Source organism: Chelonus insularis, unplaced genomic scaffold, assembly GCF_013357705.1.
Source record: "Chelonus insularis isolate UGA/USDA-ARS -01 unplaced genomic scaffold, ASM1335770v1 contig_88_pilon, whole genome shotgun sequence".
NCBI lineage: Eukaryota > Metazoa > Arthropoda > Insecta > Hymenoptera > Braconidae > Chelonus > Chelonus insularis.
The window spans coordinates 3,163,688-3,174,545 of record NW_023276776.1 but is presented as its reverse complement, the minus strand read 5'-3'; the positions used below and the strand labels follow the sequence as shown (position 1 = coordinate 3,174,545).

Sequence of the window (10,858 nt, the reverse complement as noted above, 5' to 3'; positions counted from 1 at the left end):
CACTTAGATATATTTATGTAAAATTATAAAAATAAACAATTAAACGGATTTCTCAGCAGATTTATTTCCGTATGTCAGGTCACGGATATAATTATTGATAAAAAATATCAAAATGACTGGACATTATAGCACGGTTGCATGCACGTTGTTGTTACAGTTTATCGATGACATTCCCATAATCAAGTTGATTTGACGACAACACACGAAGTCTTGGGCTGATATTAATACGGTTCTAAAATTTTATTTCAGTCAAGTTAACGCGTTTAGTCTAGACGTTTCGTTTTTTGTCATTTCCTAACAAAACACTGATTTGCTTTGTTCTCAATTGAATTATTTTACAAATTTATCTTTACAAGTAACTGAAGTTTCATGTTTAGCTTATATTAAATATAATAAAAAAAATTATTGGATTTAAAATAATCGAACAAATTTTATAAAAAAAAAAAGAAAAAATGTATCTGATGTAGTAGTAGAAATTCTTTAACTAATTCAGTTCAATCAAAGTATTATTGTTCATTTAAAAAATAGAAATGGATAACGATAATGGGTATGTATGTGATTTAATTTATTGAAATTGTTAGAATAATTTATTATATTAAATGATAATAAAAAACATTCAATGTTAAAATGAAATATATAAAATTGGTAAAATATTAGTGAAATATTTGATTAATATGGAAAAAGTAAACTGGATATTGATATTATAGAATATCGGTAAGTTTGTTGAGAGAGATAAGTCTTAATAAATAGATTGGTTGAAGAAGAAGATAAAAAATAAAACAAAAAAACAAAACAAAGGAGGGAATATGTTGAGTCCAGTCACTTAACATTTCTATTATATCTTCTATGCATATCTCTCGGTGAGGTCTTATTAGGTTTATGACTGATGCTTGACAATTTTATCTTAAAAACAAACGGCTTATTGGTCACTTTTTTTTGAGAAAGAGACAAGAACATGACATCGTTGAATTTTATTTATCATGTAAGTGACGTGTGCAACACTCACCTAAGTACCAAAAAACATCAAACTCAATCACTTACTGGACAACTCTCTTACTTTAATACATCTTTTGATTTATTTATTTTCCTCCAAAACATCAGTTGACATGGATGTAGAGAAAATTAGTCTGTAAGTTAAAATTAAATTTTTTCTTATTATCTGTGTAATGAGTGTTTTTATTACAAGTTATTCTTATTTATTTGTTGTCAAAGTTATTTACTAAAAATATAATTATTTTATTATATAGAAACATAACATTTTAGCAGAGTCTCTCATGTAGCTTTTATTGTATGGTAGAAGAGCATTATATAATTCGATAAATACTTGAATAAAATTGACAAACCAAGTAAATTGTATAGATGGTAACTCTTTACTGAAACATAGTAGCGTGGGGTCCTTGACGGTTTTCGTCATACTCCGATCTCTCTAGTACAACCTATTACTACATGCGAATATTAACCGGTAAAACGAATCACTCGGTTAAAGACTTTCCTTGTGGTGTTAAGTCAAGTTAAATGCATAACTGTTATTATAATTTTCTTCATATTTTTATAAAGAATAAAATTAATAAATACATATTAAGATTTAATTATGAAAAAAACTAATTAATCAGTGCTTTAAATTAATAACTTGTGATAAAAAAAAAAAAAAAGAAATAATTATTTATTTAAAATATTCATTTATGCGTATATCAAGAGCTGACAAGATGACACAGGAAGTTACTGAGATAAATATCATTGAAATGAAGGAAAAATATACAGATCGTACAGAAATGAGTGACGAGTGATTCAAATAAGTTTTATTAAATGATCTAGAGTGAAAAAAAAATTGTGTAACAAATATTAAACATTTTTTTTTTTCTTTGTAAGAAAAGTAGATAAAATAATAGAGTGTATTTCAGTTTTTGTGTATTATTTTCTTAATATTATTTAGTAAAATGTCTGTTGGATATTCAAGATTTTCTACGGATATTAATGAACAAGTGTCAAAGACACAAAAGCCAAAGAAAAATAGTGATAATTCAGAAAACAATGAAGAATCTACTCATATGGTGTTGGTATAATTAGTTTTTACTTAGAAAAATATTGTGATGTAATGATTATTTAATTGATAATGTTTAATAATTACTATGTACCAATAGTTTTCTAAAGTCAATCATTGCAGTTATATCTTTATAACATGACCTTGTATGCTCACAGCAATATATTTGTGTTTGTAATAGAGCGTAATTTAATTTCGGTAGTATATTAGAATTTTTTTAAAAATAATCAAAGATATTGTTTAATAAAAAGTGATTGTTAAATAATGTTATAAATTATAATCATAGAAAAATGAACTTCAGAAATAAATAAATATATTTTCTAATGTCTAGGAATAATCATAATAATGATAATAATAATTAATTAGTAATCGTTTATTATTTCTTTATTCTGTAAATCTACAAAATCAATTCTTTTTAATTGCACATTTTAATCAAGGTCATAGTCAGCAATTTATAGTCTTAGTATTAGAAATGAAATGAGACAATACATCAGAAGAATAGCATTGTTTAAAATACTTGAAAAAAGATCTTATAATAAAGTAGAAAAAAACTTATTATTAAGTTGTATTTTTAATTTATATAAAGCGAATATAATTAATTATCTTAGATTGAATTATCTATAAAATTAAATTTAAATTATTGTTTATAATAAATAAATATTCTAATATTAACAATGAATTTTTTTTCAGTTTTAAGGATCAAGCAGTATTTGGATATGGCACTAGTATCACACCAAATAATAATGAAACAGAAAGTATTGATAGTGCTAATAAAAGAGTAATATTTTGTGTACATGGTAAATTTTCTGGATGTTGTACAGTAATAAATGGTAATCTAGACAAAGACATATCTCCAGATGATTATGTAAATCACTCACAGTGTAAGAAATATTATTAAATATATTAAATTATAGTAATAATCCACAATCATAATTGTAAAGTGAATTTTTTATAATTAGAGATAATTTTAGTTGAAGATCATTGTCACAGAGATAGAGATGAAGCAGTTGACAAAAAAGCTAGACGAAAGCTTATTATTGCCTGTATATTATGTATCGTTTTTATGATAACTGAAATTGTTGGAGGAATCTTGTCAAATAGTTTAGCAATAGCAACTGATGCTGCACATCTACTCACTGATTTTGCTTCTTTTATGATATCTTTGTTATCATTATGGATTGCTGGAAGACCAGCGACCAGAAAAATGCCATTTGGTTGGTACCGAGCAGAAGTAAGTTTAAACAACTTTAATCAGAATAATAAATGCTCAATTTTCATTTCTAAATATAAACTGTTTTAAGGTCATTGGTGCTCTCACATCTGTTTTGATGATATGGGTAGTAACAGGTATACTATTTTACTTGGCAATAGAAAGAATTGTTAATAAAAATTTCGAGCTGGATGCTCAGATGATGCTTATCACTTCTGTTATTGGTGTGGCAGTTAATCTTGTGTAAGCATTTTTAAAATATGTATTAATGATATAGTTATACATTGATTTATTCTTTTAATCATTCATTTCAGAATGGGTTTAACTCTTCATCAACATGGACATAATCACAGCCATGGTTCAGGTCATGATCATCAAGAAAAAGATCCTAACATTAATGTTAGAGCTGCATATATCCATGTAATTGGTGATTTTATTCAGAGTACGGGAGTTTTTGTTGCAGCATTGATTATTTATTTCAAAGTAAGTTATTTGGTAGAAAAGATATTCTAAAAACTTCCTAGCAAAATTTTTTAGTTATTTACCTATTATTACTATCAATTAACTTTAAGTAATTATTGTTTGTTCACGATATTATCTTGTAAAAAAAAATAATTACTATGTTCTTTTAATTTTAGCCAACATGGAGTATCGTAGATCCTATTTGTACTTTTCTATTTTCAATACTTGTCCTTTTTACAACTATTGCCATCATTAAAGATGTCATGAATGTTTTGATGGAAGGAATTCCTAAAGGCTTCGAGTACTCTGATGTTGAGAACACATTTATGCAAATTGAAGGTGTAGTCAAAGTGCATAATCTTCGAATCTGGGCACTGTCGTTAGATAAAACTGCTCTGTCAGCTCATCTAGCAATCAGTAAATATTTTTTTTAAACCAACAGATGTGTTGTGATAATCATAATTAGAATGTCAATTAATTTTACCATGTCATTTTTAGCACCTGGAACTAGTCCTCAACAAATTCTTCGAACGGCTACAAAAAATATTCACGACCGGTATAATTTTTTTGAAATGACTTTACAAATTGAAGAATTTAATGAAAAAATGGAAAATTGTAAACAATGTAAATCATTGCCTCGTTGATCGTCAATTTAATCATTAATTGTATTGTGTGTTATTATGTGAATCATTAATAATTTATATTGTCAAAAATATAATAATCTTTTTTCATACAGTTATAAGATATATAAATTTCACAATATTACATTAAATTGTCTAACACACTGTTGAATGAATCTTTAATTCACAATTCAATATGAAGAATGTAAATGATATATTTATAAAATATTAGAATTTTATTTCTTTTGTAAAAATAATAAATAGATTTTCAGTAATTCCATCATTATTCTTTAGTCATTATTTTACATTCAATTAAATAGTAAGTAAGCATTATTTTTTTTCTTCTAACTTTTCTTCATTGTTAGTTTCGTTATCTGTATCACTATCTTCACTTGGCGGGAAATCGGATATTGCTAAAAGTACAATTATTTAATCAATTAATTGAATGAATAAATATGTCCAATAAAATAAATATTTATGTAAATATATAAAACCTTGTCGATTTATTCGTTCTTGTCGAGCATTAGCTAAAAAAATTTCTTGAGCAGATATAACACCTTCACTATTTTCGGCAGCAGCATAAGCAGTTAATACTTCGGAATTTAATTCTAGAAATGAATGTCCCCAAGAAAATTTACCAAGATAAAATTCTGCTTTTTCTCGAAAGCCAGTTATAATAAGGGTAGCAGCAATCGCTTCAACACAACTCAATTGACATGGTTTTCCATAATTCACAGGATTGGCAGCTACTAAAAATGGCAAAAGTCTTGGATTTGGACTTTTTATTCTATTGATACGTGTATCATCAAGTTTAGTCCAACTGCAATCTACTACAGCACATCCATGGCTTTCTATTATTTCTCGATCAAGTGGAGAAACACACTAAATGATCATAAATAAATAAATAAACGATTTATAATAAACATAATCAGGTTTTAGAAATAGATAAATAAATAAAATAGACTAACTTGATTTCCAACTGGAGTCAAAACTAAACCAGAGAATCGTGAACCTAATCTTAACGTTCTGATGAGACCAAATCTAGATAATTTCCTACCAGAACACTTTTTAGGATCACAATGTTCTAAATCCCACATAGCTATTGGAAATAATTCAGCAGGACTTTCATCTTCTTGATTAAATTCTGAAATTTTATTAAACACACAAAGTTTGGTATTTTTAATGTTATAAATCAAAACACTTTCAACTGTTTATATATCAATTACCTAATTCTTCATCACTCTCTTGATCCGATTTATCTGTTTTTTGACGAAATCGTTCTTCCTTTCCTACTACTTGTCTTTTTCGTCTATCCGTGATTTTACTCTTGTATTTCTTTTTACTTGACATGATTGCACAGTTTTATTTCTAATGAATCTTATCTCTTTTTTCAAAACTGAGCAATGAATGTAAATACTCCAAAATGTAGAGGTTAGATTGCACAATTAGATGTAATATCAAGTCACAAAATAGAAATCTTTTTATATTAACGATAGATAGTATTTTCTTTTTTACATAACGATATATTTGGATCAAGTGTATATAGTAATCAAGAGCGAGCTTATACGAAGTGATTAGTGTTCTAAGATTCAAATATTTATTAAAATGAAAATAAAGACATGTCAATATCAATTCTTTGTTCCTTAATTAATCTTTACTTTTAGTAATCTTATGATTTGGAATATTTTATATTTTGGCTTTTTTATAATTACTAATAAATTTGGAGTACTTCTTTGATAAAATATTATATTCTTTAGTGAAGTAATGAAAAAATTAAAACACACTCAACTTATCAAAAATTATTGTAACTTTTATTTGTATATGAACAGTAAGACCTGAGGTGTAGACTTGTATTGATACGGGACTGAACTACGTGGCATTACTTTTCAAATTTTCGTTTTGAATAACAGAATTTTTTTTGCTTAATATTTGTATACACTAGTTTAGAAATATTCAGATTCAATAAATTAATGATAAACAAATAAATAGATAGTAGAAGATTACTGTAAAATTTCTAAGGAAATAATCTGGTAAAAAAAAAAACTTAGTACTTACCTGGTCACAAATAATACTTATACTTCAAGGAAAATAATTTATGTTAATCCAAGTATTAAATAAAATATGAACTGATTACAAATAATCTTACTGAATACTTAACAGAATCATTGCTGAAAATTAACTGATTTAGGATCTGAATTTTTTACTCAATACACTGTACAAACACTAAAAAAAATGTGTACTCCAAAAAAAAAATTGTCTCAAAGGAAATTAGAACATAAAAAACTAGATACTTATCATATTATCATAATAAACAGTCTCACAAATTGAATTTCGTATCTCAGCTTATTTCTATCATGAAATAAATAACAAATTTTCGACAAGTATGGTGGAAGTGAAGTAAGTCTCGCCATTTGACGAAATTCTGCGTAAAAAAAACTAGTGTAAAGCATTAAAAACAAAATAATAATTATTGATTTTTAAAATCAGAGAATTTGCATGCTCCTTCAAAGCCGCTGAAAAACATTGAAATATGAATAACAATGAGGAAAATTATACGTTATGATGACAATAAACACTAACACCAACTTCATTGTGTCGATAGGTTGCCTTCTGATGAAAATATTTGTTTTATTTTCAAACGGTAATTATTACTCTATTATTTTCCATTCAAATATGTTTATTCATGATTAATATTGTTTTAGTATTTATTCTTTTATAGGTTATTTAAATAACATTAACACACACATATATTTTATAATTTATAATTTAAATACATGTAAACATAGGGTAGTATAATATACATATACGTCATCACATTAAATGCTACATGGCTCTATGTAGACGCAAGTTCGTGTTTCTAGCTACGTTTACGTGTGAACAAGTAATTTGACACATATATGTTTGTATGAATGTTTTGAAAGAAGGAACCCATTCCTACCGATGGAAAAGACGTTACTGAGTTCTTACACAATGTGAAGGAGAACACTTAACAAGTGGCTGTTCAACTTACAATAACTTTCCACGCAGATATTAATTGTTTTACATTCCAATATTGTTTCGTCTTTTTTTTATTAATAAAGATTTTTAAATAATGAAAGTTAGTCATCAAAGTCAGTTGTTGAAATTATTGAACACCTGTGAAAATTTAAAATCCTGTTATATTATTTAATAAGGTAATATTTTAAATATTAAATTAATATGATAATAAATATTAAACCGATATGACCTTAAGGATGAATTATTATGTTTATAAATAATAGTAAATTTTATTTTTTAAATGTTGATATTACTGTAAAATTGTAAAAAATGGAAATTTCCAAGTTTTTTTTTAAATAACTTTCGAATTGATAACAGTATTCTATCATTTTTGGAGTTAAATTATGTCAAGATAAGCCATTGACATTATATATAAATATTTAACGCTGCTCAGGATATGGATCCAGGTATAATAGCATGATTTCCAATAAAAATTTCTATTCACAAGGCAATCTGCCATCTTTTAGAATGCTTTATTTGTTTCTATATATTGTATTATTTTCATTATTATCATTATTTCACTTCCGTCTTTTACCACACAATATAATTATTTCTATGTAACAATTTTCCTCTAAATTTTCCAGTAATTAACAACGAAAAAAATATTTGTGTGATTTGATGCCAGTTATTATTTATTCATAATAATATCCAGTTATTATTTATTATTAGAAAACGTTGGGAAGGAAACAATTATAAGAGTCACTGATTGGTTGAGAGGTTTTTGGGAAATGAGAAGAAATAGTGGACCAATACAGCAATGGGTTAATTCTATTCCATCAGTGATTGATAAAACGGCAGCTGAAACTAATATTGAGTCAAATGAAAGTTTATTATCATCATCCAGTCATTTTAAACAGGTGTTAACTAAAGCTCCAACCATGACTTCCTACGCAACCAAATCAGCACCTAATTCACCAGCAATTACCATGTCAAATATTTCAAAGTATGTATATTAAACTTCTATAAAAATGTTTAATACATAATATACTTGGAATGAAATAAATAATTACTTTTACAGCTTAGCTGGACATAATCGTTTAGCACGAGATCCAAGTTTTCAATCAGATAGCAGTCATTGTAGCAGTGTTGAAAGTCTTTTAGAATTAAGGAAACCAGACCCAGAAGCAATATTAATAGATCTAGGTTTTGGTGGCTGCTCCGGTAATTCCCAAACAGATAGTCCACTTTCTCGAATTCCTAGAAGATTCTTACAACCATCTAAACTTCGTGGAATAGCAATTGAAGACTTTATAAAACAACAACAAGCAACGAGTGAGTCTATAGATTCGACTTTCTTAGGATACCGAGGTCTTACTGGTAAGCTTAAAATTGTCAATCATTAATTTATTGATGTTACTTGAAAAAGTAGAAATAAGATATGGATTATTTATTAAACACTAAACTCAGCATGTGTCATAACCAAATGAAACTAAACTACAAGCTTGAAGCTTTTTTATCACCATTTGTAAGTTTCTAATGATTTTATAGGTAGCAACGATACGTTGAGTGTGCCAATACGTATGCAACGTCGTAGGTACTCCGGACCTAGTGATTTAGTAAGTCTCTTCTACAATGTTGGACGTTCTAATAATCTTGAAGAAAAACTTTGCTTTTATTTATTTCACCTTTTTTTGCTATATTTATTTATTATTATTTTTATTGTTATTATTTGTTTATTCTTTGCAAATAATGACGTTTGTTCTTATATTAATTTTCTACGCCCAACATATAAGAGATAAACTAATCTTTATTGAATTATATAGTCTGCTGATTAATAAAACATTATATATTTACATTCACCAGTATAATTATTATTTATAGATCGGCATATTCATCTTATAAATTTTATTTTTTATTTTCTAAAGTTCTAAATATTCTTAAATTATTCAATTATTTAAGTACTAACTATTTATCAATTTTAACAGGGTCACCATACATAGCACCATCCGAAATAGTCCAAAAAATCATGCAACGTTTACGTGAACACGAAAGTCATGAACTTGAAACCTATCCGAATAATAATTCAGAATTATACTATCAGAATATATCTCTACCAGACGGAAGATTTTCGGTATTGTCTCCAGACAATAGAGAATACCTTGAGGAACAACGTTCAAAAAGTCCTGACACACGAAAGAAACGTATAATTATAGGTATAAGAGACTTTTAAATCTGACAGATTTATCAATAAGTTGAAATGTTTTTTTTTTAATTTGTTTTATTTTATTTTTTAGGACAAAAATCTTTTGTATTTGATGGAGAAGGTGATCTGATCGAAGTAAAATCAAGAAGCACCAATGATTCTACTTCAAATAATAATAAGAATACTGATTATCCAAATAATTCAATAATTTCATCATTTGAACTAGATACAACAAATAGTGATGAAGTAAATGATCAATTAATATGTAATAATTTGACTGAAGATAAAAAAGAAAAGCGAGATACTAATTTACAAGGATCAACACATATTGAAGAAACAGAGTCATCTGATTCACACTCGGAGACAGAATCTTACTTAAATGAATACAGTTCAATGATAGACAGTAAAAAAGAATATTCTCAAGAAAATAATAATTCTACTCCTGATAATTTTAGACAATCAAAAGTAATTGATAATTATCTTAATGAAAATGAATCTCCTAGTGAAGTGATAGATAATATTAGACGGACTAGTAATAGCTGTGATAGCCAAACGGATTCTACAATACATAACGGCAATAATGTTAATCAATTAAATAATGAAGGAATTCAAATGGAATCGGAGAGAATTGCGAAAAAAAGACGAAGTCTTCAACGTCAAGCTAGAATTGATGTACCATCATCATCTACTGAATTCGAGGATCTTAATTCAATAGTAGATGGTATAAATATATTAGATGATGAACAAATGTCTGCATCTAACATTCCAGATGTAGAATTAGAAAATCCTATTAAGCAAAAAATCCATAATCAAAAGAGATGTGATGCGTGTCGTAAAAGTGATGAATTAACGAAAAAAGGTAAACATGATACTGAAGTACAAGATTGTTGTCATCATACATATAGTCCAAGTTGTTGGAGAAAGATGCGAAAGATAATGAAAAAGAATGAAAAATTAGAAAATATGATGGCAAGAAATCGGCAAGAAATGGCGGAGATCAGAGATATGCTAAGCAATGTATTATCTGTAAAGATGGAACCTGGATTTTAATTTGATTGATAGTAATCTAAGAAAGTACGAAAATTTTACGATTTATTATGAGGTTTATTTACTTATAGAGATATATTTTACTTAAAATTGTAAATTTTTGACAATTTATTAATTATACAGTGATTAAGTTCTTAAAATTTTGCTACTGATTTTTGAAAATTTATTTTTTATTAGAATAACATAGCGGGAAATGTTTGATATTTCATAAATTTAGCTAAAATTATGTCCAAGAAAGTAATATATATATGTATATACATGTTATTTATGAAAATTATTTTATCCATTGTTGGAAACTT

General features: G+C 26.6%; 3 protein-coding genes across 4 annotated transcripts; 2 read left to right on the top strand and 1 right to left on the bottom strand.

Moving 5' to 3' along the window:
• Nucleotides 1–1,223: 1,223 nt before the first annotated feature.
• LOC118072157 (zinc transporter 2-like) lies at nt 1,224–4,522 on the top strand. Its single transcript, XM_035091811.1, is given in 7 exon segments — nt 1,224–2,053; nt 2,732–2,922; nt 3,001–3,272; nt 3,343–3,494; nt 3,566–3,734; nt 3,890–4,130; nt 4,212–4,522. Coding segments are annotated over 7 exon segments (1,287 nt in total). The 5' UTR covers nt 1,224–1,937; the 3' UTR covers nt 4,358–4,522.
• A 76-nt stretch (nt 4,523–4,598) lies between these two features.
• Nucleotides 4,599–6,285, bottom strand: LOC118072158 (ribosome biogenesis protein TSR3 homolog). The gene is made up of 4 exons (XM_035091812.1): nt 5,560–6,285; nt 5,302–5,477; nt 4,828–5,215; nt 4,599–4,746 (listed from the first exon to the last, which is right to left on the bottom strand). The coding sequence occupies exons 1-4, from the start codon at nt 5,681–5,683 to the stop codon at nt 4,664–4,666; spliced, it is 771 nt and encodes a 256-aa protein (XP_034947703.1). The 5' UTR covers nt 5,684–6,285; the 3' UTR covers nt 4,599–4,663.
• Nucleotides 6,286–6,649: 364 nt separating this feature from the next.
• Nucleotides 6,650–10,814, top strand: olf186-M (Ki-ras-induced actin-interacting protein-IP3R-interacting domain olf186-M). Of its 2 annotated transcripts, XM_035091809.1 has the most exons (7): nt 6,650–6,730; nt 6,821–6,974; nt 7,053–7,506; nt 8,039–8,312; nt 8,388–8,686; nt 9,295–9,522; nt 9,604–10,814. In XM_035091809.1, exons 4-7 carry the CDS (start codon nt 8,098–8,100, stop codon nt 10,560–10,562), a joined length of 1,701 nt encoding a protein of 566 aa, XP_034947700.1. In that variant the 5' UTR covers nt 6,650–6,730; nt 6,821–6,974; nt 7,053–7,506; nt 8,039–8,097; the 3' UTR covers nt 10,563–10,814. The 2 variants fall into 2 exon arrangements, with proteins under 2 accessions (XP_034947700.1, XP_034947699.1); XM_035091808.1 differs by lacking the exons at nt 6,650–6,730; nt 6,821–6,974; nt 7,053–7,506 and adding an exon at nt 7,624–7,776.
• Nucleotides 10,815–10,858: the final 44 nt, after the last annotated feature.